The following is a 26861-nucleotide window of genomic DNA, read 5'->3' on the forward strand; positions in this document are numbered from 1 at the left end:
CCCAGAGGTGCAGTCCGCCCCCCGTTCCCAGGTGCAGGGAAAGCCCTCCGTTTGCCCACACCAGGCAACCCCACACCACTGGCCCAGACAAGGGCTCCATCCTTGACACGGGAATATTTTCCCTGGATCATCCCTCCTTTTCAAATACCACCAATCCAGTGGTAAGAATGACACATCTCTGCCTGGGGGGCGCTGCTTCTCCTGTGTTGAAACCTAACTCACAGCAGGTGCCACAACGTCAGAGGTTCCACAGGGAATCTACGCCCAGAGCCAGCACGCGTTCCCAAACCCTCCGGCTGTCTCTTCCCCAGCATCCACGGCCCATGAAAAACAAATCTCTCCATACCTAGCATTGACTCCTTGAGTTTGTGCAAGTAACAGCAGGGTCACTCTTTAACCCAGGGGCTGCCAGACCCTGGCCGAGCAGCCACGACCACACGGGCATTGCTGCTGGCTTAGAAGCGGGTGATTCAATGGGGACTGAGGGACAGGCGTTTGGTGCACTGGTTAAGACACCATTTGGGGACCGGTGCCATGGCTCACTAGGCTAATCCTCCACCTGCGGTGCCGGCACACCGGGTTCTAGTCCCGGTCAGGGCACCAGATTCTGTCCTGGTTGCCCCTCTTCCAGGCCAGCTCTCTGCTGTGGCCCGGGAGTGCAGTAGAAGATGGCCCAAGTCCTTGGGCCCTGCACCCGCATGGGAGACCAGGAGGAAGCACCTGGCTCCTGGCTTTGGATCAGCGCGGTACGCCGGCCATAGCGGCCATTGTAGGGTGAACCAACAGTAAAGGAAGACCTTTCTCTCTGTCCCTCTCTCTCTCTCACTGTCTACTCTGCCTGTCAAAAAAAAAAAAAAAGACACCATTTGAAGGGCTGGCGCTGTGGCATAGCGGGTAAACCCACCGCCTTCAGTGCCAGCATCCTATATGGGAGCTGGATCGAGTCCCAATCCAGCTCTCTGCTGTGGCCTGGGAAAGCTGTAGAGGATGGCCCAAGTCCTTGGGCCTCTGCACCCGTATGGAAGACCCGGAAGACACTCCTGGCTCCTAGCTTCAGATTGGCACAGCTCTGGCCATTGCAGCCATCTGGGGAGTGAACCAGTGGATGGAAGACCTCTCTCTCTCTCTCTCTCTCTCTCTCTCTCTCTCTCTCTCTCTCTGCCTCTGTCTCTCAAGTAAAATAAATAAGTCTTTAAAAAAATACATAGGGGAAATGTGGGTCCTTCAACAAAGAGATGAGCGTCAGAAAATGGTGATTTGAGAAGTCTAGACAGATGAACAGGACCCCCACATCCCATATTGCAGGGCCTGGGTTTGAGACCCAGCTCTGCTTCTGATTCTGCTAACACACACCCTGGGTGGCAGCAGGTGATAGCTCAGGTGGTTGGGTCTCTGCCACCCACATGCAAGACCTGGATTGACTTTCAGGCTCCTGGCTTCAGTGTGACCCAGCCCTGGCTACTGTGGGCATTTGGGTGCATGTGTGCATATGTGTGTGTGCATATGTGTGTGTGTCTGTGTCTGTGTGTGTGTATCTGCCTTTCAAATCAATAGAAATTAATTTTTTTTTAAATGGATGCTGAGTTTCTGGCCAGAGCTTATTTACCCCAAATTGTCAAACCTACTTGGTGGTGGTTGGTGGGGATGCAAGCAGTGTAGAGCCAGGGGCTGAGGCTGCCCTTGGGTGGCCTCTAAAAAGAATGTGGCTCAAACAGCAGGGAGCTTTCTCCACGGGACTACAGAGGGCACAGTACACATCAGGGGGGTGCCTGTCAGCCAGGGCATCCCTGCAGGGGGTTCAGGGGACCCTCACTCTGCACCCTCGGTGTGCATAGGTCTGTGGAGCTCAGCCTTGCAAGCCAGCACTGCTGTCTACAGGAGGCCATGTGCAGAAGCTGGTGAGCTTCTCCTCTGCTCCCCGATGCATTAGATCCATTTTGGTCCCTTGCCTGCAGGACTGAGAGCAAGTCGCAGCCCGCTGCGTTCTTCCTCGGCTGGCTCAGCCCTGCCCCGGCCATTGGGCACCCCCGCCTGAGGGTTCAGCCATTGGCCCAGGCCCTCCCAACTATCTTATGCTGTATAAACCCCAGCTGTGCGAGAACATGCTCTCCCTACTGTGCATTCACCGAGAGCGAACGCTTCTCAGGTTTATCTCCGCATAAACCTGTTCTGGCTGTGAGTTCCTGGTCCGTCTCCCCTTTGTCTTGTTTTTCTAAGAGGGCGCTTCAGAAACGTCAGTGGAAAACGGAATTGAAAGATCAGCTTATTCTGTAGCAAAAAATTTTGAAATGCATGCCTGTGACGATTATTCAAAATATTTATGGAAAATGTGTTTTTATGAAAAACTGCATGGATTTCAAAAACATTTTGCACCAAAAGAAGCTTATCTTTTAATTCCATTTCTCCCCAAGCTTTCTAGTAGCCTTGTCTCTAAGTCCCCCATTCTTCTGAGTCGGGTTCATTGGCTGCCCTGCTGCACAGAGCTGGGGGAACTCCATTCACCCCACACTTCTCCCTCCAAGGCCACACCAGGGAGTGGGAGCTGCTCCAGCAAGCCTCTCTGGGAGTTGGAAACCCACACCCACTATTCTGGCTCCCACCCCCACATCTGGGCACCCAGAATGAGGCTCCGGGTCTCAGGAAGTCGGGTGCACAATTCACATTGCATTCTCCCCATCCCTAGACCCCCTACCTGCCCCAAACACAGCCCAGGAGGGTCTGGTCAGGGGCCGCTATATGGCAATGCACCGGCCATGACAGCCCCTCCGAAGGTGGGCTCCCCAGCCCTCAGCTTCATCCGCGTGCTTGCCTTGGCGCCTCTTTTCACTGAGGCTCTGATGCGCATGTATTTCCAGGGGGAAAATCACATCTCTCAATTCCCTGCCTGTTTCTCCCAGGGCACACATGGCATGCATTCACCCAAGCCTGTAAATAAGTGAGCAGCAATTTGAAGGGTGAGCGTCAGGCTCATCCCAGGGAGCCGGCTGTGGGGAGGACCTTCCTAACCAGGGAGTCAACACACTGGGGACACGGTCACTGCCCTCCTCCTCCCCCTCTTCCTCCCTCCTCCTCCCTCTCCTCCCCCCACCAGGGTGGCTCAGCCTGGCCACCTCCCTAGCCCTCTTCACCCTTGTGCACAGAGTTACCAGGACTTACCAAGGCCCCACTAAGGGAGCAGCCACCCGGCAGAGCCCAGAGAGTTACAGCACATGAGCCCTCCCTTTAGAGTGCAGATCGAGCACTGGAGGTGCTCAGGGGATGGACACTGACCAGGGAAGAGCTGCAGAGTGACGTGCACCGCCATATAGGTGCCCCACCTTCAGACCCCCATCCCCCGGCCATTATCCATCCGTGCCCGCTCTGCCCTAGCTGCTCCAGGTCCCGCCTTCTATCCGTTCCTCCTTCTAGCCTCGGGCAGGGCATTCTGCCGAGGGCTGAAGACCCAGTCCCAGGATCCCTGCCTCCAGCCCCAGTTCTGCGCCAGACCCCAGTCTTGCGCCCAGGCATCGTTGGCAGTCCGCACTCCCCTTGAACTCCCCTTCAGCCTGGCTCCTGTGCAGGCAGGGGCTGGGGGCATAATGGGGAGATCTGGGGAAAGCAGCTTGGAAACGCCCTGCAAGGGGCTGCTGTGACTCACGGCCACACTCCACAAGGCAGGCTCTGCTACTGCAGGTTCAACACCCGAGCCTGCCGGGCAGAGGAGCCGGCCAGGACACAGGCCCAGACCCAGGACGGTCCCCACTACCCTCAGCAATACCGAGTGTCCTTGGTCTGCAGTACCATGGCAGCCTGTCTTTTTCATGTCACTCGGTGGCATTTGTTACTTTCATCCAAGTCTGGAGCCTTCTTGGTCTTGCCCACTGATCATCTGACCACTGGGTCTTATCTGGGAAAATCAAATCAAACAGGTGCTTTCAGAAAGAGACCTGAAGAATAAAAACATCTGACAAGACAGCCGCCAGGTGTCCCGGCAAGGACAACAGGGAGATTGACCAGTAGACCTAGGTGTGTGGTCCAGAGCCTGCACTGCAGGCAGCCCTTGGAGACAGCGAGTGGTGCAGAGACAACAGCTCAAGGGTCCAGGCCCAGGGACTTCGCAGCCTAGGCCGGGAGCCCGTGCATGGGATCCTGGATGGGAAACTCGCACTCGGAGAGCCAGCAACGGCAAGAATGGGCCCAGAGTCCACACGGGAACCACAGCTGTCCAGTGTGCAAGGGGGAGTGTCAGTCCTAGAACTAACGCCTGGCTCACCCCACACCTCCTCCTACCTAGCAAAGGTCTGGAGTGATGGTCTGTAAAGGCCTAGGAAAGAAATACTGCATTTTGGGGTCCAATATTGTGATGAGCACATTAACACACCTCCTGCGATGCCAGCATCCCATATTGGAGCGCCAGTTCGAGTCCTGGCTGCTCTGCTTCCGATTCAGCTCCCTGCTAATGCACCTGGAAAAGCAGTGAAAGATGGCCCAAGTATTTGGCCTCTGGACCCAGGTGGGAGACTCAGATGGGGTCCCAGGCCCCTGGCTTCAGCCTGGCTCAGCCCCAGCCGTTGCAACCAATTGGGTAGAGAATTAGAAGATAGAAGATTTCTCTTCCTCACCCCTTTGTCACTCAGTCTTTCAAATAAATACAGTAAATATTTTTTAAACCACTGGATTTAAAATCAGCACGAATTCCCCCAGATAGTGCACGCTGATAGTGTCTCCAGGCTAGTGTCGGGAGCACAACTGAACATAGGTCATCATTTCTGTAGCCAGATTTCTCTCCATTCTCAAGTTCAAGGGTGAATCTTTTGAAATCTCACTGAGACGAACCATAAATCTTTGCTAAATATTCGGTTGGGTGTGGTTGTAACAGTATAGTAATTATGTAAATAAAATCATCACGTTTTTATTTACTTGGATTACAAATAAAAACACACACCTTCGAAACTTCAAACTGTACAGCCAAAGGAAGAGTTAATTTAACTGGATGGAAGGATTTACTCTTCAAACAAAATAACAGACCCAAGTAAAATACAATGGGAAAACATAGCTAGAAATTTCCATGACTTTGGTTTGGGCCATGGTTTCCGAGATATGACACCAAAGGCCCAAGCAACAAAAGAAAGAATAAGTTGGAGATCAGAAAAACTAGAAACTTTTGTTCTCTAAAAGATACCATCAAAAAATTCAAAATCTAACTCACAGAGTAAGAGAAAATTTTTGCAAACCATGTATTTCAAACACCTACCCAAAATACATAAGGTTTCCAGTGCTCACATGGTCAGCTGCTCCCCCCGGGTGGGCGCCAGCCAGAGTACGGCAGCCGGGGCTGCGGCACTGCGGAGAGCCCAGCTCCGGGTCTGCTGGCACATCAGCCACCCCTCTGCTGCACAGGCTGTGCACGCTCCACCCGCAGGAGTGCCTGTCTCTACCCTGCCTCCCCAGCCCGTCTCTGGTCAGGAGCTGCTTTCCTGTTCACTGCGCGGCATTTAGCCAACGAGGCAGTGTGGGATCAGTGTGAGGAACAATTTTCTCCCACGTAGGGGAGGTCAAACGCAGACAAAGTCGCCTTGTGCTGGGGGAAGTCCTCAAGTAGAGTCTGCCGGGGACGTGACCCAGCCACGGAGAGTGGCCGAAGTCACTGAGGAGGCCTCCCATTCTGCAGCCTCGTTCTTGTCTAAGACAACGGGCCCAGGTGGAAGAATAGGGGCTGGGATGTGTGTGGAAGCACATGGAGCCCAGCTGGTGTCACACTCTGCTAGGGGGTCCCAGAGCCTCAATTTCCTGCCAAAGGTCCTTGTACCCTCACCACTCCCCGTTCTGCAAATGGCAAAACTGATGCTCAGAGAGCCTTATCTGGGTCTGCCAGTCAGTCGGCAGAGCCAGGGTTCCATGTCAGTTGGATCTGACATCCAAGTGTGCAAGACACAGGAAAAAAAATGAAAGAAAAGTCCACGCCTATGGCTAGAAGGCCATCATGAAGACCAGGACAAGCCGGTCTGATTTAATACAGAAGAGAAGACTATGACTTTTGAGGATGGGTGTTACCCGGGAAGCTTGGTCAACACTTGAGGTCAATTAGTTATTAGGCAGTAATGGGGAATAACACAGGGGGAAGGAGGGGGAGGCGGTCCTGGCAGCCATGGCCATGGCCCTCAGAGAACAGAAACCAACCCCTGCACAGAGAAGTGAGCCCGAGGAGCCGCAGGGACTAGGCAGCTGCTTCCCGAGCCACCTTGAAGGAAAGCACACACAGTGAGACACTCACAACCTCACACACATGTCCTTCCTGCTGGCCACTGGCCAGGGCACGGTGCCAGACTTCTCACCTGCTCACAGGTTGTCAGAAGTCACTCTGGTGGATTCAACCCTCTTAGCAATAATCGACAAGGCTTATCAAAAAGCTCTGATTCTTCAGCTTCCACTTAAACACACCCTGCACAAACGGGCATGGCCTTCACAGACAGAACTCGGGGGAAGAAAGTGACAAAGGAACCAGAGAAGGCATTGCCCAGGGTCTTGGCAAGTGCAGGCTGAGGTGGGGAGAGGGTCCTGCTACTGCGGGCTGCAGCAGAGTCAGGAATGATGATTCTGGAAGAATGGCAGAGCAGGGAGCTCCAGCCACACCTGAGTGCTTTTATGCAACCCCACAGACATCGCGGCCAACACGAGAGTCAGTGGCAGCAGGAAAACATTTGGAAGCTTTATTTAAAGCCCTATTACATATCAGGAAGACTCTGCTTAAGATTTCTTGAAGTTCATGAATATTTATTATAGTACATTCGCATAAATGGGAAACAGATTTATAAGAGTCAGCCACGTGTTTACATTATGCAAATCATCATTAAAGACTCACATGCAGGATATTATTAAATGCCCAGGCGAGGCTGCTGATATTTGGCCATTTTCTCAAAATGGGCAAACATTATGTCAGGGTTTTGGACCATCCGTGCACCTGCAGCTCCCACAGGCACATCTTATTACTCGCCCTGACCTGGAGGTGGGTGGCACGCTCAAGGCAGTGTCGAAAGTCTGAGGTTACCATGGCTCCTCTGTTCACGGAAGGCAAGGCATGGGAAGAGGCAGGGGACATCTTGCACCTCTCTGGGAAAGAGCTCATCACATCAGCCACCTGCAGCCCGGGGCAGCAAGACGGTTTTGCCAATACATCGATAAACCCCTTCCACGGTTAGCGAGAGGCATTCCTGTGGCCTGGTGAGCTGGATAACTCACCCCAGGGACACCACCTTGGGCCCTGTGATGCCAGTGGGGCAGGTTGTTCTCTGAGGACAAACCCCAGACAGACACACGGGCGACAGAGAGACATCTACACCTAAGGGAAGCGGACAGCAGCGGACTGGCGTCGAAGACCCGGAGCCCTGAACTCTCACCCGCCGCCATGTCACGTGAGGGCCGACTCAGTCTGTTGCTGTGGTGTTTCCTCGTGGGCCAGCCCACGGTCACTGCACGATGTGCAAGGAGCACAGGATTTCTAAATAGGATTGATTTTTGAATCCCGAGCCCCACGGGGCAGAAGTGAGCTGCTTCATCGGTGTGCCGGGGACTTGGGGCACACCTTCATTCCTGCCTACCTGACACTGCCTGCTGCCAGAGGCCCCAGATACCTGCCCAGATGCAGCTGAGCAGAGCTAAGCCTCCATGCAGTCCTGGAGCTGAAAGGGTGCATACGATCTTCATAATGGACAGGAGAATAAATGAATTACAGATCACAGAAACTTCACCCCAGAAACAACCCCTTCCCGGTTGTCATGTTGCAAAAACTCCCTCCCCTGCTAAGCTGTGTGGCCATGGGAAGGTCAGCTGATTTCTCAGAGGCTGCAGGTCCTCACCTGGTCAGTGCCTGAGCTCTCCCAGGGCTGTGGCAGGGAGGAGCCAACAAGACAGCCACCCGGCGCGTGCAGCTCCATGCACTGCTGGGAATGCAGGCAGCCAGGGCACCTCTGGACAGCCCTCAGCACTCCATGGCAGGCACAACCACCACTGCTGGGCCACAGGAGCAGTGACAACTCAGTGCCACCTCGATGGTCTTCTCAGAGCAGCCCACTGGCACCGGCACCACGTCCAGGTGTCAGGTTCCACCCATCGTAGATGACGTCAGGATCCCTGCTTTTGAAATCCATTAATACCACCAACCTGTCTTTGTGTCCTGGGGATTTACCAACACCAATAGCTTATGCTGAGGGTCATCACGGTACACAGTGCAAAGGCAAACAGATGAAGCTTCAAGTTTCACCTGCAAAGAGAATGAAATAAGCGTTTTGTTCTTTCATCGTGGGAAATTACAATGCAGCAATGCCAACACACTGAGGTTCACCGGACAGGAGCAGGCAACAGAACACGGGAAACCTGGCCGTCTGAGCTGCACACGAGGGCAGGGGATCAGCCACCCAGCAACATTTTGCTCAAACACCTGCTCTGGCACCACACGCCCTCAGCATCTCCCATTCCCCACTTTCTTCCTGAACAGCCATCTCTCTCCTGATGCTTCAGCCCCCATCCTAGAAAAGCTGAGGGCCACACCCCCACCTGAGATGTGCACCTGCCGAGTCAGCCTTAACTGTCAGCCCAGGGTTCTGGTGTCCCTTCATGGAAATAGCTGGGATGTGTCCACCCCTGCCCAGGATGTCGCTCAGGCTCCTACTGCCCTGGCTCAAAGCCACACCACCAGACTCAGGAAACACGGTGTGGCCAGCGTTGTGGTGCAGTGAGTGAAGTAGCTGCCTTCAATGCTACCATCCCACGTGAGTGCCTGTTTGAGTCCTGGCTATTCAACCTCTAGTCCAGCTCCCTGCTAATGTGCTGGGAAGGAAGGAAGGAAGGAAGGAAGGAAGGAAGGAAGGAAGGAAGGAAGGAAGGAAGGAAGGAAGGGAGGGAGGGAGGGAGGAGGGAGGAAGGAGGGAGGAAGGAGGGGAGGAGGGGAGAGAGGGAGGAAGGAGGGAGGGAAGGAGGGAGGGAGGGAAGGGGAGGCGGGCACAGATGCCCTCTGGGCATCCAGGCTTAGGGCTGGCTCTGTGTTAGCGCTGAGCCAGAGAAGCTCAATTGTGAGTAGCTGGGAGCAAGGACCCCCGTTTCTGCACTGGGACCACCCCCAGAGTCTTGCCTCCAACACCCACATCCAAAGCCCTCTTTGCAGCCATCGCAACCTCGGCTCCCAGCTTCTGAAGCAAGAGGTCAGGGTCACTTTTGAGCCCTGAGGGGAGTTTAAGATGAGCCTGGACAGGCAGTTTGCTGGTCTGCAGCCTACACAGGTTCAGAGAATCATTTCTTAACAAATCCTTAGCCCGAGGCCAGCACTGTGGCCCAGCGGTTAAGCTGCCACTCGAGACACCAGCATCCCCTATCAAAACCAGTTTGCGTCCCAGCACCTTTGCTGCCAATCCAGCTCCCTGCTAATGCCTGGGAAGGCAGCAGAAGATGGCCCATGTACTTAGGCCCCTGCCACCCAGACCCAGATGGAGTTCCTGGCTCCTGGCTTCAGCCTGGCCCAGACCTGGCTGATTAAGCCATTTGAGGAGTAAACCCACGGACGGAGGACCTCTCTTTCTCTTTTTGTCTCTCCCCCTCTCTCTGTCGTTTTGCCTTTCAAATAAATAGATCTTTAAATCCTGAGACCCCGAGTGCCCCCTCCCCGACACTGCCCAGAGTCCCCAGGACAGGATGGCTGTCTCCAGACCACTGAGCACTGGGTTTGCAAAGCATCCGACCGACAGGAAAAGCGTGCTTACCAAAGGCCACAGTGTATTCAGTGAGCTCGCCTACAATTTACAAAGTATGCGAAACACGGGCAAATAAAATGGAAACACATCCTAGGGGTTACAGTGGTTCCCTGGGGGGGGGTCACTCACAGCATCCTGTTTCCCACATCGTGTACACTGAGCACGTGTTCTCTATAACAGGGAAATCAGCGAGTCCCAGCGTATCCTAAACCCGGCACGACAACGTCCACACTGCGGAAGCAGCGCTCTTTATGAAAAGGAAACCCTTCAGGACGCGTTGTGTCCCCCTGCCACTTCCTCGTCCTCTGGGTTCAAAAACCAGAGAGGAACGGGCCAACAGCAAGGCGGCTTCAGCACCGTCAACGCCCCTCCAGATGCACCCGCATGTCCAGTGGGCGGAAGCTGCTCTCATCCATCACCAGCTGCTCCAAGGGAGGACATGGAAGGGCTCTTCCCAGGAAGCTTTCCCTCGTCAGAAAGGGGAGGCGTTAATGCAACCTAACGTTGGCAACTATCAGCACTCGCTCAAAGGACCACTCACGGGGCGCACTACCCACTGGCTTCTAAAGTGTGTGGACGCCGCGGAGGCTGACCCCTGCTGCCGCACCTGCCGCTCCTCTGGGCTGGGCTTCACCTGCCCCTCACTCCCACCTGCAGCCCTGAGACTCCGCCCTGCCCTGGACCCGGAGCTCCGTTTCTTCACTGGCTTCGCAGCCATCAGGGGACGTAATGACGGCCAGGTTCGGCCCCCCTCACTCCCACCCCGCAGAGGCCCCCGCTGTCACACAAGGAAACTGGACTGTGGGGGCTGGGGGTGGGGGGGCCTGCATCTGTGAACCAGCCCACGCACGCCACACCGCATGCTGCTTTCCTTAATGCTGGAACAAGCTCTGTCTGTCTCAACCACCCTCGCCAGGCAGCAATGATTCCTGGGATGAGTGCAGTCTCAGAATCATAAATCATAAGTGCTTCTCTTTCACAGGTCACTCTGACGTCTGGACGACAGGTGACTGACCCAGACGCTGCCCAGAACCCATGGGCGCCTTTTTCTTGCCATAGCATGGGGTGGGGGCTAGGGAGCTTAACAGCAATATAGTTTTAAAAACATCACCCCAATCCCACCACCCGAACAAGCAAATGATTCTCATTCCTCTGCTCCCTTCTGGTTCCCTGTTCATGAAGACAGAACTTTATCAATGCAATGATAGTAAGGGACATAGCTGCATTCTACATCACACCATTTTAGATCTGAATCAAGCCTTAGCCACCATCAATCCGCTCACTGTACAAATGGGGAAAGGGGTCCAGCCAGGCCTGGCATCCGGGATCTCACTTAATCCTCACAACACTAAGAGTAACCACTGCTCCCGTCTCAGGGTCCCACATGAGAGTGCTGGATCAGAGAGGTTAACACATTCGCTCAGTCACACAGCGAGCACGTGGCAGACCTGGGACTCACACTCAGGACCCCAGGATCCCAAGCCAGGATGCCTCTGCTTCTCGAGGGGGAAGCAATCCTGGATTCAGCCAGGAGATTCGTCTTTCAACCTGCAATGTTCTTCCGGGACTCGTTAAATTAGACTTCACGGAGCTGTCCGGCAACCAACCTGCTCCCCTGTGGGAAAGCGCAGGGCGGCGGGAGGGGTGTGAGCGCCTTCTCTGAGTGAGGTGTAGTAAGTCAGGGTTGCTTCCCAATGCCCATCGGGGTCGTCTTCCAAAACATCCACTGGGTAGATGCCTGCAGGGGAAAACAAGACAAGACACACCACTAATTTTAGTCTTTAATTAAAGGGGAAGTCACTCATTTCTTGAAGATTAGAAGATATATATTTAACACCAGCTTTGAAACACCCCCCACAAGGGGTTGGCAGTGTGATGCAATGAGTTAATGCCCTGGCCTGAAGTGCTGGCATCCCATATGGACGCCAGTTCAAGACCTGGCTTCTCCACTTCCGATCCAGCTCTCTGCTATGGCCTGGGAAAGCAGTAGAAGATGGACCAAGTCCTTGGGTCCCTGCATCCACGTGGGAGACCCAGAAGAAGCTCCTGGCTTTGGATCGGTGCAGTTCGAGCCGTTGTGGCCAACTGGGGAGTGAACCAGGGATGGAAGACCTCTCTCCTCTCTCTGCCTCTGCTCTGTCTGTGTAACTCTGATTTTCAAATAAATAAATAGATCTTTAAAATAAAAAAAATCTACTTTTGAAAAAGGCAAAGGAGTGCAGGAGGAGGCAGCAAAGACCACAGAATTCATTGCCCGCGGCAGCACTGGTGCCTGGGCCAGAGATTCAACGTGCACTCCCTGCCTTCCTGGAGTCTTCCTTGCAGGCCCCCAGCCTTGCGAAGGAAGTCCCAGGTCCTTCCTCGGAGTGGACACAGGGTACAGGCGCTGGAGAGCTGAGGCCAGCTGGCCGGAACCCTGATGGCTCTGTCAAAGCCCAGCTGGGGGTGTGTTTCCCTCCCGTGGGCTGCTCTTCCCCAAGTGACCGCAGGTGCACCTGCTGGAGTGGACTGCGCAACTTCACGCAGACCATTCGATGCGTTAGTACACGATTCCTCAGCATCTCTTATCACCATGCTTTGGAAGGAAAATTATATCCGTGAGCCATCGCACACGGACAGCATCCAGTCCAGCCCGGAAGCAGCAATCGCATCCCCAACTGCAGTGACGGGAGGCTGTGGCTGGCCGCTGGCTGGCATGTTCCTGATTGGGGAGGGGACCCTGCCCCCCTTCTCTTGACCCCGCCTCTGCTTTGCTTTGCTTGGAGAGAGCTGGACATAACCCCCACTTCAACCCTCGGGTGCACCAGCTTCCTCCCTTCCCCGGGTTGCCTTTCCACTGCCGTGAGCAGCAACACTCCACGACTTCAGTCAGCTGACGTCTCCGGGATGAATTCACTGGGGGGAGAGGGGGAAGCACACATAGCCCAGGGGATGCCTAGAGCTCCAAGGGGGCCAGGGCCAGGGCCACACTCACGGGCCCTTCCCTGTCCATGATGAAACTACCCTGGGCACACAGAGTGCGACACAGCTGAGCAAACACACCCTTCACTGTTCAGAGTTTCAAAACCATGGGAGTATAGAATTCACACAAAAATCTATTTCTGCATGGCTGGCACCGTGGTACTGTGCGTTAAGCCACCACTTGCAATGCTGGCATCCATATCAGGGCACCAAGATGAGTCCAGGCTGCTTGGCTTTCGATTCAGCTCCCTGCAAAGGCAACAGACAATGACCCAAGTGCTTAGGCCCCTGCCACCCATGTGGGAGACTTGGATGGAGGTCCTGGATCCTGGCTTCCACCTGGTCCAGCCCCAGCTCGGGCTCTGCCACGCCTCCCAGGGCATTTCCAACGCTGCATCTTACCCCTTCAGCTCCCAGCGGGCTCCCATTTTCCCTGCTGTGGGCTCCATCCCCCCTCCTCCATCCTCAGAGCCACCTCACAGCAGCCAGCCCCCATAGGAGCCTTCCTTGACCCCCCAAGGCAAGGACAAGACCTCAGGGGCCACTAGGTCCTGGGTTCAAATCCCAACTCAGCCTAGGATAGAGATTATTAACACATGGTCACCACCTCCTGTGCCTGCAGCCCCAGCCCCTGGACCATCCAGCCACAGTCTTTCATAGCAATCACCCCCGACCCCTGCTCAGTGTCCCTGCCCCTCTCCCAAGGCCCCTCTGTGGGCCTTTGCCACACTGAGCACTTGGTACACTGGGCTGTGGCTCGAGTGAGCCCTGCTCTGAAAGTGCTGTTCCCTTCACCCAGCTGCTCGGGCAGGTTGGCAAGAGACTCGGTGAGTGGCCGAGCAAATTAAGAAAAGCTGCAGGGTTGCAGAGGGGCGGCAAGGCAGGCAGGAGAGCGGCGAGAAAGCCGACGCTGGCCCCTGCACAGGGCCCCTCCTGCTAGGGCCAGGGGAGGTCACTGCTGTCTTGTGGGTCTGCAGTGAGGCGGCTGCCCAGGGGCCCAGCGGGCTCCTGCCACTCACTGCAGGCTGCCAGGGTAGCCTGCACATTCCTGCATGTGTGGTTGGGAGAAATGTAGTGAGCATGGCCCACCCCTTCCTGCCGTGAAACCATTTCCTTCTGGGGAGCAGGGCCCTGGGGCACATTAAGCAACCTCCGGGACCCCCGCAAAGCTGAAAGGCCTCGCTGCTCACAAATAACCCCATCTGCCACACCCAGCCTGTCCCTCGGTGGACAGCATCCCTCTTATGCAGAGGCTGCCTGGCTCGATTTCCAGAAAGTACAGGCAATGACGGTAGGAGGCGGGGCGAGGAGGGGGCATAGGAGGCCCAGCAGTGGGAAAGGGCCCTCCATGAACCCAGGAAGAAAGAACACACACACATGCGTGTACTCACGGGCCCACCCCAGGAGGGCCCCCTGCTGGCACCGGGCAGGCGCCCAGGGCAGTCAACAGGTCTAGGACGTGTTAGGCGCTCACCCTGGGCCTGGGCAGGTGCCTCCTTGGATCCGAGTGAGGGACCAGCAGGCTCCCTCCTGCACCGGCTTCCAGATGTGAAACGCTAACAGGCTTTCATGGCTTGAACCGAACAGGAAGTATTTTTCCAAAACCAAAAGAATGTAATGTTTCCAATACAATGTGCAACCCTTTCATGGAAACAGCAGGCAGCTGGAATACGTCACTACGTCACTGCAGACTGTGAAGACGTGGGCAGCCCTCCACCAGCCCCAAGGACGAGAGCTGCTTTAAGCAGACGTGGAGGGAGTCACCTTGACAACAAACATGGGTGCCCCTTTCAGCGCGCTCCTTGGGAAAACCCTTGCATCGCTCAGGATCTTACACCCAGTCTCGAGTTCCCAGGGCTGCACCCCAGGCCTGCCACACGCCCCAGCGCTGCTGCCTGTCACCTGCTGCCAGGTCAGCCACTGCGATTCCAGGCTTCCCCAGCACTGTTGGTCCTCCCTGTGTAAACAGCAGGGCCAAATAATGAAGTCACTGACTGAGCATCACCTGCAGAATAATGTCCCCCAAATGCTGTCTTTCCACAAAGATAGGGAAAACTCTTTCATGGTAGCAAAGTGCAATTTCTCTTGCACGGAGCTGTTATTTTGAGAAACATTAAGGCAGGTACTTTAAAGTTTCCGAGTGCCACTCTTAGGGACTTGGGGCCTTCTGGATGTCACCACACAGCAACCATGACAGGGGAGTATGTCACTGGGAGTGAGCTATAATTGCGTGAGCTCATGTTTCAGTCACCTGGGCTGCCACTCTTCAACCGCAGCAAGAACAACTCTTGCTCAGCGTAACATCCAAAAAAGCTCAAGGATTCAGAATTATAAAGCAGCACTCAACTCTTGTTTTTCAAAATATGGTTAAGAGTAGACACGGCTTACAAGAATCTTTGTAGACTTTTGCTTGTCTTTGGTGTCAGGTTTTTCCTTCACAAATGAATTTTCTTCTGAAAGGGATTTGCTACAGAAGGAATCCTTCTTCAAGCCGGAATCTGCCCGGGAGGGTTAATTGGCTCATTCTGGGCTTAGCAGAGAACAGGATCCAACTAGAGAGATGAGGGCACCAGAGAAGACAAGAGCTGGAGCACGGGGTCCCTGTGGGGTCTGAAGTGGACACCCTGCACCCCCCCACACCATGGACGGTGCCCAGAAGGGGGCAGCTCCAAATGCCAGCTCGGCTGCTCAGGACCCGGAAGCAGGGACGCGTCACATCCCCGACGCCAGCAGCTGTGTTTCAACGCACAGCGCAGTGCCCAGAGCTGTGGGTCGTTAAGCCGTATGCATTAAGAAAACCCAGCATTCGCAAATGCAGGCTTTTCCACCCTGAGCATCGGAAGCACTTGCTACAGGAGGCCTTAAAACCGACAGCTGCTTGTAACTGAAAGGATGCTTATGTCGACTTAAAAAATAAGAAGGGGGCTGTTGCAGTGCCGCAGTGCCTCTTTTTTTTAAACTTAATTATTTACTTGAAACATAGTCACAAAGGGGGGGGGGCTTCCTCCATCCACTGGTTCACTCCCCAACTGGCTGCAATGACGAGGAGATATAGGCAAGGCTGAAGCCAGGAGCCAGCAACTCCATCCAGGTTTCCCACGTGGGTGCAGGGGTCGGAGCACTTGTACCGTCTTCTGCTTTCCCAGGCGCATTAGCAGGGAGCTGCATCAGAAGTGGAGCAACCAGGATTGGAACAGGTGCCCATGTGGGATGCTCCCGTTGCACACAGCGGCCTTACCCACTGCACAATGCTGGCACCAGCATTTATTTCGTATGAAAGCACCCAAGGTGTGTGCACACATTGCTGTCACTACACCTCTCCCACCACCATGCTGGAGCTTCCCCAGTGCACCCCAGGGATCACCAACTCCACAAGACACGCCTGTGATGTGCTCATGAACCGGGCATCTGACACCAACGAGGTTGGGGACGAGTGGCACTCACTGCTGGGAGCTCTGCACGCCCACCAGCACTGAGAGCTTTCAGAATCCCACAAGTACTGCTTGTCCAGAAAGATGGACAAAGCACACCATGGGGAAGGGTGCTCATGACGTCATGGCAGAGGGCCCCATCACTGTCAGATAGACAGGTGCCTGAAGCTCGGGGACTGGGCTGAGAACCCCCGCCAGGAGAGACTGCCGGCCGAGCAGCATCAAAGAGAACAGAAGGTGAGGCAAATAAACGCTGGGGTATTTTTGTTGTGTTTTGAAGAGCATCTGATTGCCAAAGTATTCTTAGAAAAGACTTTTTTTTTTTTTTTCTAAAAAGTTGGAAGGCGACATGTAGAACATGTTAGAATTTTGAGAACAGATGAGCAACACTGTCAGGGAAGGAGGCGGCGCTGGCTGGAGGGCTGCAGGTGGCGCGGTGAGCACAGTTTTTACGCCCTGGTAACTGACAGGCAGCCGAGGCTCCGCTGTCGCACACTCGGTGTTGGCCAACTTGCAGCTTGTCACTGCCTTGGCTGGGAATAAGCCACTTGTCCTAAATGTAAAATGGTAAAACACGCAGATGACGGGACGCGCCACCCACACAAATGTCTGTGTAACCCTGATCGCTTTAGGTCAGGGGAGACGTGGTGCCTCCCCTCTTCTAGGCAAATGATACAAGAGGAAAACGACTTTTCCTGATGAATCTTTTCAAAGGACATGAGGGGGGACTCACACACCCTGTTCCTTCTGTATTCAAAGAAGTGAACCTTTGGGGACCAATCTGGGTCCTACTGGAAGCAGACAGGGGAAACAACATCTCAGATATCCGCTCCCTTCCGAATGGTGACCAGCGAGAGGGCCTCGCCCTGACCCAGCTGCAGGAAGCTCAGGCCATGCTCGCCCCTAACCTCAAGCCAGCCCAGGCCACGTGGTCACCGCAGTACCGGTTAGCCTGACCTCTTCAGGGAAGGAGGAGGGCCCTGGTGCACGCACAGCACAACACAGAAAGCCTGGCTCTTCGGATGCGGAATTTAACTGAACGAGAACTTGTCAGGACCAAGCCCCAGCATCAGTCACAGCACATGCGCCACAGCCTGCAGCTGGTGGGAAACGCTATGGTGGAGCGATTGTTGGTGGGAAGTGGGGCCCTGAGCCGCACAGAACGCTGCACACACTGGGAGAGGGAGAGAACCCAGCGCTCCTCACCGTGGTACTGTCACTCATTAGTCCCAGAGTGGCGTTTCTGAGCTGGCCCTAAACTGCAGTGGTTAATGAACTGTGTAACTAGGCATCCAAAAATCCATCCCTGCATGTGCATCTATTTCAAACAAGAAAGCCAAAGAGGAAAACAACCACAGGTTTCTTTCCTGCAAGCCAGGCTCTGCGGAGCGAGGAGAAGCTAAAGCACCCGGGTCCTCATCTACATGGCCTGCTTCTGGATCAAGTTGGCATACACTAAGTACAAGGGGACTTCAGAAAGGTGGTGGGAGGCTGGCGCTGTGGTGTAGCAGGTTAAGCCTCTGTGTGCAATGCCAGCATCCCATATGGTCACTGGTTCAAGTCCCAGCAGCTCCACTTCCTATCCAACTCCTTGCTAATGGCCTGGGAAAGCAGCAGAAGATGGCCCAAGTATTTGAGTCCCTGACACCTATGTGGGAGACCCTGATGAAGCTCTTGGCTCCTGGCTTTGGCCTGACTCAGCCTTGGCTGTTGTGGTCACTTGGGGAGTGAACAAGTAGATAGATCTCTCTCTCTCTCTGTCTCACCATATATATATATGGAGATATACACACACACACACATTTATATATATATATATATATATATCTTTCAAATAAAGAAATAAAATCTTTGTTTAAAAGTTTTGGGGAAATGGAATTAAAAGATAACTTTAGGGGCCAGCGCTATGTAATGCCGGCATTTCATATGGGTGCTGGCTGGTTTGAGTTCGGGCCTCCACTTCTGATCCAGCTCTCTGCTATGGCCTGGGAAAGCAGTGGAAGATGGCCCACGTCCTTGGGCCCCTGCATCTGCATGGGAGACCTGGAGGAAGTTTCTGACTCCTGGCTTTGGACTGGCACAGTTCCCATTGTTGCGGCCATCTGGAGAGTGAACCAACAGATGGAAGACCTCTCTCCCTCTCTCTGCCCCTGCCTCTCTGTAACTCTGCCTTTCAAATAAAATTAATAAACCTTTAAAGAAAAAAGAAAGATAAGTTTATTTTGGTACTAGACATTTTTAAATCCATGCACAATTTTATATACCGTGAATTTTTCATGAACTTTTTGAAGACCCTGCATATGCATGGATTTCAATTTCTTTTGCACCAAAATAATCTATCTTTTCATTCCAGTTTCCATGAACAGCCTGGAGTACACTCATACTTAGATTCATTCCAGAAGTGTTGCACTCAAAGAATGGACAGAATTGGATGAGTTTATTCTAGACCTTGATGGTGATTTACTGGGGAAAATGCAATTGCTTCTAGGTCATTGGAAATTTATCGATATGACTACATGTTTCCAGGGCACCAGACTCATCTGAGTAAAACTGAAAAGTACATGGGGAGGACCTGCATAGTACTAACAGGTGCACAAGGTTGGTAGCAACTCAGTCTCAAGTGAAGAAGGAAGACAGAAAGTAACATTCTGCCTGCTGCAGATAAACACTGTTTCTAAAGTACACATCGAAAAATAAGGATATGAGCCGGCGCGCCGTGGCTTACCAGGCTAATCCTCCGCCTTGAGGCGCCGGCACACCGAGTTCTAGTCCCGGTCGGGGCGCCGGATTCTGTCCCGGTTGCTCCTCTTCCAGGCCAGCTCTCTGCTATGGCCCGGGAAGGCAGTGGAGGATGGCCCAAGTGCTTGGGCCCTGCACCCCATGGGAGACCAGGAGAAGCACCTGGCTCCTGGCTTTGGATCAGCGCGATGCACCGGCCGCAGCGGCCATTGGAGGGTGAACCAACGGCAAAAGGAAGACCTTCCTCTCTGTCTCTCTCTCACTATCCACTCTGCCTGTCAAAAAAAAGAAAAAGAAGGATATGTTCCTGTACTAAAAAGGTGCTCTATTAGACCTTACATTTGCATAGCGTTTCCTGGTTTACAAAAGGCTTTCAAATGTCCCAGCCATGTTTGAAACTAACATCAACCCTACAAAATCAACCGAGCAGGGAGTACTAACCCCATTTCTCGGATGTGGGATCGAGCTCAAAACTGGGAAGTTAAATAGTAATGGGCTGAGACAGAGCAAAGCCTTCATCAACTAACTCCTAACCAATTTATATCATATGACCACACGCTGTGCACACGGCAGTGAGTGATGGGAACAGAACTGTTAGCAACGCCACCAAACTGGGAAGCCCCGTTCACAGCAGCACTGCTACAACAGCCCGAAAAATGTGCAAGTGCAGCACATCCACAGGATGAGTTACTGTGGAGCCTTGGAAAGGAAGAATCCTGTCACCTGCCACGACATGCAAGTGTTGCCATGTGAAATAAGGCAGCCATAAAGACAAATGCTGTATGATTCCAATCACATGAGGCAGCTACAATAGGCAGGTTCCCAAGGATAAAGGAGGATGGATGTAAGCAGGGGCCAGGGAAGGCAAAGTGGTGAGTTCTTGTTTATGGGCACAGAGTTTCTGTTCAAGAAGGCACCGAAGTCCAGAGATGAACAGTGACCATAGTTGTACAACACTGTGAATGCGCTCCATGCCACTGAATTGCACACTTACATGGTGACAATGGTACATTTTATGTTAGGCATATTTTAACAAAATAAGTAAAATATTTTAAAAAAACTATCTGGTCCCTGTCTTCAAGAAGTATTTTGTCTTTTTCTTTTTTTAAAGATTTATTTGTTTACTCGAAAGGTGGAGTTACAGAGAGAGGGCAAGAAACAGAGAGAGAGAGAGAGATCTTCCACCCTCTGCACTCCCCAAATGACAGCAACCTGGGCCCATCATCCGCTGCTTTCCCAGGACATTAGCAGGGAGATGGATGGGAAGTGGAGCAGCCAGGACTCCAGCCGATGCCCACATGGGATGCTGACATTGCAGGTGGCGGCTTAACTCACCACATCACAGGGTTTTTTTCATACGGCAAGTATGGTACATCTCCAGAATTTCAAAAAAGATTGACTTGACTGTGGTAAAATACACATGACAGTCACCCTTTAGAAATTTCTATTTTATTTTCATTTTAGTTTAAAAGGCAGATGAGAGAGACAAAGAGGGATCTTCCATCTACTGCTTTACCCCCCAAATGGCCGCCTCAGCCAGGGTTGGGCCAGGCCCAGGGCCAGAGCCTGGAACTCCTAGGTTTTTCAGGTGGGGGGAGGGGGGACCCAAGTACTTGAGCAGTCATCTTCTGCCTCCCATGCTGCACATTAGCAAGAAGCTGGATCAGAAGCAGGAGAGCTGGGACGTTAGCCAGGCATCCTGATACAGGCGCCCAAGCAGCGCCTTCACTGTGGCAACAATGCTCACCCCGGTTCACCCTTTTAACCACATACAAGAACACACTATTGTGACATTAAACTACATTCACGTTGCTGTGCAACCATTACCACCGTCATCTCCAGAACATCTTCATCTCCCTCAACTAAAATTCTGTACTACCGTTTCCGGACACGAGCCCTCCCAGCCCCTGGCCACCACCAGACTATGGTCTGTCTCCATCAACTTGACAATTCCGCAAACAAGATACTTCGCAGAAATGGAATCATACAACATTCACCAGTATTTGACTGGCTTATTTCACTTAGATAATGGGCTCACGGTTCATCCGTGTTGTGGCACATATCAGAATTTCCTTCTTTTTGAAGGCTGAATAATATTCCATTATTTGCATAGAATGCATGTGTCTATCGGAGGAATGATTGAGCATGTACAGTAGCATTGCTACATATCCTCCCTTTTTAAAAATATTTATTTATTTATTTATTTATTCAAAAGTCGAAGTTACATAGAGAGAGAAGGAGAGGCAGAGAGAGAGAGGTCTTCCATCTGCTGGTTCACTCCCCAATTGGCCGCAATGGCAGGAGCTGCGCCTATCCAAAGCCAGGAGCCAGGAGCTTCTTCCAGGTCTCCCACGTGGGTGCAGGGGCTCATGGACTTGGACCATCTTTCACTGCTTTCCCAGGCCACAGCAAAGATCTGGATTGGAAGTGGGGTAGCCAGGTCTCGAACTGGCACCCATATGGGATCCCGGCACTGCAGGCAGCAGCTTTATCCACTACACCACAGCGCTGGCCCCTGATGTTGAGCTCTTTTCACATGCTTGTTCTTCAGAGAAACATCTGTCCCAGTCCTTTTTGAAAAACTTGCAGGAAGTAGAAAGACAGGCATTCATGCAGAGGGGGTATGTAGTAATGCTAGGTGTGTGCTCAACCCTTCCTACAGAGCACTCTGCTGTAAGAAACCCAATCAGAGGCGGTTCAGAGTGGAAGCAACCAAGGATGATAGCCTGGGCTGGTGACAGCAGTGCCAATAGTGAGAGAGAGAGAGCTGCACACTTGAGCCCGGTTTTGGCAATGAATGTGGCAGAACTGGCTGCTGGCTGCAGATACAGGAGGAGAGGCCAACTTGACCTTCTGCTTTAATTAGTCCCCTCCAGATAAGCCAGTGAAATTCAAGTGGCAGCTTTCAAATTGGACAGACTGAAAACGAACTCTGGTGGGCTGGCGCTGTGGCTTAGTGGGTAACGAGGCTTGAGGCTACAGTCTAGGCACTGTGCCGTGGTGAGCGTTCGGGGTAGCATCTGGGACACCTGCATCCCGTATCGGGGCCTGAACTCAGGTCCCAGTTTTGCTCCCTGTTGCCGCTTCCTGCTAATGCAGAGCCTGGGAGGCAGCAGGTGATGGCCCAAGTAGTTGGGTCCCTGCCACCCACCTGGGAGACTCAGACTGACTTCTGGTTCCTGGCTTCTGCCTGGCCCAGCCCTCAGTGTTGCAGGCATTTGGGGAATGAATCACCAAATGAATAATATTCCATTATTTGCATAGAATGCATGTGTCTATCAGAGGAATGATTGAGCATGTACAGTAGCATTGCTATATATCCTCCCTTTTTAAAAATATTTATTTATTTATTTATTTATTCGAAAGTCGAAGTTACATAGAGAGAGAAGGAGAGGCAGAGAGAGAGAGGTCTTCCATCTGCTGGTTCACTCCCCAATTGGCTGCAATGGCAGGAGCTGCGCCTATCCAAAGCCTCTCTCTCCTTCTCTCCCTCTCTCCCTCTCTCCCTCTCTCCCTCTCTCCCTCTCTCCCTCTCTCCCTCTCTCCCTCTCCCCCCCCTTTCTCTCTTTCTGCCTCTAAAATAAATATATTAAAATATAGCTATTGCTTCCCATACAAAACCAAAAAATGTGTTTTTGAGGAGCTAAGAATTCCTAACAGAACTAAGGTGCTGCATAAGGGCAGCACCAAGGCCGGGAAGGACGTGACGCGCGCACGTATCCTAGGCCTTTTCTTATTCCCAAGAAAGTCTAAACACTGGCTAATTTCAGAACAAATTAGAGTTAAATATGCATATAAAAATTTCTAAGCCTGTAAAGGAACAGAATATAGATACTAAATTCCAAAAGAAGACAGAGAAAAATGGAACTGGGTTGAGGTGGCGAGGAATCTTGATTAATGTAAAAGAGGGCAAGAAGGAGGCATCAGCAGTGATTGTGTTTAATCCCTAGGATTAAAAACGTCCTCATAAAAAGTAACTAGACGTTTCTGCTGCAAAGTAAAAACTGGTTATTTGTTTTTACCCCCAAGTATTTTAAGTAGTTTAATAACATTTTAATTTGATATTAATGGATTTTGAAAAAAATACAAATAAAGCAATACTTCTCCTTCTGCATAGCTTTAAAATTTTTTTTCAAGATATTCTAGTAGCCCAAGCTCAAATGTGGACATGGAGCACGCACTGCACTAGTCACTTGTTGGAAGACACCTAGGTCAAAATGAACAGCCAACTGTAATTCCCTGTTTCAACAGTACCCAGCTCTACACACATCCACGCCTCCAAACAGGCGGCCAAGGCCAGCTCACAGGACTCCGGCCAGGGGCAGCGCTGCGAGCTCCACACAGTGACGCTCCACAAAATCCACCTGTCGAGCACTCAGCAGCCCCGAGGAAAGACTCAGGAACTCTGCGGAGGGTTTATTTCGGCAAAACGCACAGAAGAAAGGAGCACGCCTCTCTCTGTTAACAGAATTGCAAGTGGTGACTAGAGACGGGGTCTCGGAGACAAACACGTTCATCTTCACGTCAGCAAGTCAAGGAAAGCCAGCGCTCTGGGAGGTTCCGGGCCAAGGAGTCCCCACCACCCACCCACACATCCCCCAGGAGCTCTCCTCTGCCCTCAGCAACCGCCCAGCCCCAGCTGCCCTCCCCAGGGTTCCTGGTGCCCCGAGGCTGCCCTGTGCTAAAGGAGCAGAGAACCTGGGACAGGTGTCTGCGCCTTGACAGCATAGGGTGAGCAGGTTCCTCCTGGGAGGGACATGAGACCATGCCTGGGGACAGAAATGCACAGGTCTGGTGCCAGAGAATGAGACAGAGGCGAGAGCCAGGGAGACCAGCGGGTGGGAGGGGACACGCCTGGATTTCAGCAGACAGTGGCCTTCGCATCCACGCTGGCCGCATGTGCCACACCCCCGAGCTCACTGACCACCGACCTGGACGAAGCAAGGCCGCACGGAGGACGGGGCTTTTAGAAGGCATGGCGTTCTGCACTGTAGCTGCCGCGTCTCCCCTCACCCTCATTCAGGTGCTCGACGTTCAGTTGCTGCTGAGTCACCGCGGGACAACGGGGATTCCTGCCCCCCAGCCACCCAGCCTGGACCCAGCTGCCCCAGCTCCTGGGTTTTTACCCGCGGCCATCTTGGCACAGCCTTCTCCTTCCACTACAACCCACCAGCTGCCTGCCACAGTCCTGTGTTCGGAACTTCACAGGTCTGAGATACAAATGGGAAGATCAGAGGAGCAGAGAGCTGGGTGACAGCTGGGTGCCAGAGGGCGGGTCAGCTGGCCACCAGACCAGGGATCCAAAGGTCAGAGAGACAACACCCCGTGCCCGCTGCCCTCCCACTGTCCGCTCTGCACCCTGGCCCCGGGGCGTTCACTCCATCCCGTCAGGCCACGGCAGGACACTCAAGTGTGGCCACCAGCCGCCTCCCACCCAGCTCAGTGCAGATGGAAAACAGCCCTGACATCTAGAACTGGGGAGAACACGAACGTCTACCACGTGGATACTACTGCCCCACAGGCGAGGACACCTGCCCCCAGGGCCACAGGAGGCCCCTCAGGCCCGGGATGCCTCCTCCCCTGGCCTCCCCTCCTTGGGCATTATGTCCCCAAATCCCACCTCCCCAGAACACCTCCAGGCTGCGCCTGCCTCCCACGTCCCCAGGGAAGCCCTTCCCAGGCTCCCAACACACAGTCAGAGGGTCCCCAGCAGAGCCCAGGGCAGGCACTGCCCCCCCCCCCCCTGGAATTATCCACTTGAATTCCTCCCATGCTGTTACTTGTTCACTTAGCAGCTGGTGTCTTTGACTCCGGGCCTCCGACGGGAGGCAGCTTCTGAAACACAGGGAATCACCCTGTCTCCACGGCACCCAGCTCTCCCCCTTGAGAGTCAGCCCCAAGCCGAGTTCGTGCACAGCCCTTGCCCTTCCTCCTTGCAAGCTCTCTCCTCCACCAGCCGTCCCTGCCTTCTCACCGGTGCAAACTGTCAGAACACCCAACTTTTCAGAACCTGAGCAACTGTCTGAAATGAGGATCCTAAAACAGACAAGTGTCAGGGACGGCATCTGACAGTCAAGACAGCAGGAAAGATGCTGGAGAGGGGCTGATTTCCAGCTCCAGCCTCCTGCTAACGCAGACCCCGGGAGGTAACAGTGACAGCTCCAGGCATTGGGTCCCTGCCTTCACCTGAGAGACCTGAACTGAACACCCAGGTCTCAGCCTTAGCCTGGCCGCTGGAGGACTAGCCTGGCCGCTGTGAGCCGGCGGGTTCGTGTGCACTGGCTCTCTCCTAGTCTCTCCCAGCCCCCATCAAACACATAAGTAACATTTTTTTGAGGACAGACAAGCGCCACAAGGGCTCCAGTCTCCTGTGGGAACGAAGCGAGGGCTGGAAACAAGAGGCTTCCCCGGGCCAGCCGCACGCACGCAGGGTTCCTCACCAAAGGCAGGTCAGGTGTTTCCGAAGGGGGACACTAGGGGTCAGCGAGGCGCCCACAGAGCTAGCCTGCCTCTATCCCCACTGCACTCCCCGCCGAGTGCCAGCCACAGGCGCCTGCGGAGACAGGGGAGCAAGGGCCCCACTGCCCTCTCACACAGAGAAGGGCACACGGGAGCCGGATGCGTGCAGGCGTTCCTGCGTGCGTGAGTGCGGCCCTGGGGCAACCGAGGAGGCCGGGATGGCTGCAGGCACCCCCACGGCCGCTCTGCAGGGCACCCCCAGGTGCTGAGGGGCTCACTCAGATGCAGAGCACGGCTGCCACGCCGGGCCACCTGCCTGTCCCCTGTGTTTCAGCTCTGGAGCTAAGTGGAGACTTGATCGAATCCTTGATTTCCCGCCTCCTTCCCAAACGAAGAAACTGCCCCAAGTAGACATGATTGGCTGGAGAGAGTCCTCCAAACAGACACGATTGGCTGCAGCCCCTTTTGATCAAAGCTTGGGCAGGGGCTCAGCTGACCCAGCACACGTGGAAATAGCACGCAAGCAGCTGCTGCGGGCCACCTGGACCTCAGGGGCCATCAGAGCCGCAGCAAATGTGCAAATCAAGGCAGGCAAATCCTGCGACCGCCCTTCTCCCGGAGATAGACCGCCAACGTGCGAGGCCCGGGCTGTCCGGCGTCGGTGGGACGGAGCTCTGGCTCGGGACATCACCGCCAGGCGTGGGGAGGGAGGAGCCTGCTGGACAGCGATGCCCTGGGCGGGCGGCGGGGCAGGAGGTCCAGAGGCCACTGTCCTTGTACAGCACTCACGGGAGCGCGCGCGGAGGGCCAGGGTCCCTGCCCCGCAGACCAAGACAAAGCCCTGTCTCCGTCCGCAGACCGACCACGAGTCCCGCGGAGGCCACCGGCCACGCCGCTGGACGTCGCAAGAGAACCCACGGGGAGAGCAGCTCAGAGGGGAGTCGCTCCCCGCTGCCGTCGGCGCCCGGGCAGGCGGCGGGGGCTCCGCAGGGCGGGCTCCTCGCTCCAGGAACCCTGTGGCCCGGGGGCCAACACTGCCCTGCCCTGCCCTGCCCGGCCCCGCCGGCTCCCGGGGAGGCCAGCGGTTCCTCCTTCGCCTCCCGCGACTGTTTCCCTCTCCTCTCCCTCCTGCCGACACAAACTCTCCGGGGGACCCCGGCTGCGCCCCACCAGCCCCCGGGCGGCGACTGGGGCGCCCTGGACGGGCTCCTCGTGGGGCACCGGAGACACGGGAGGGCCCGGGCGCGCTCCCCTCACCTGCGGCTCCGCGGACGGCCTCGGCCTCCATGCTCGGGCTCTGCGCCACGCCCGGCTCGTCCGCCGCCGCCTCCCCGCGTCCCGCTCCCTCGGGGCGCCCCGCCCCCCGCACCCTGAGCTGGAGAGCCTTCGCGAGGGTGGAAGGCGCCCTCGGCTTTCGGGAACAGGGACCTGCGGGCCGCCGTCGCGCCGGACCCTCGCGGGTCCCCCTGGGCCTGGCCGGCGGCCGCCAGCCGCTCCCTGCTTCTGTGGGGAGCGTGCGGGGATTGGGGGGCTCCAGCAGGTGAGGGGA

At 54.4% G+C, this 26861-nt stretch overlaps 1 protein-coding gene across 1 annotated transcript in view; it reads right to left on the reverse strand.

The window, feature by feature from the left end:
• Positions 1-26633, reverse strand: part of LOC133769342 (protein FAM169B-like) — a 68046-nt gene extending 41413 nt beyond the window's left edge. Inside the window, exons 1-3 of the mRNA XM_062204545.1 lie at positions 26570-26633; positions 11330-11460; positions 8140-8239 (exon numbers count right to left, since the gene is read on the reverse strand). Coding sequence (XP_062060529.1) covers positions 8140-8239; positions 11330-11460; positions 26570-26600 — 262 coding nt within the window. The 5' untranslated portion in view covers positions 26601-26633. The remainder of the gene's footprint in view (positions 1-8139; positions 8240-11329; positions 11461-26569) is intronic.
• Between the last annotated feature and the right edge of the window lie 228 nt (positions 26634-26861).

Source organism: Lepus europaeus, chromosome 11 (genome assembly GCF_033115175.1).
Source record: "Lepus europaeus isolate LE1 chromosome 11, mLepTim1.pri, whole genome shotgun sequence".
Classification (NCBI taxonomy): domain Eukaryota; kingdom Metazoa; phylum Chordata; class Mammalia; order Lagomorpha; family Leporidae; genus Lepus; species Lepus europaeus.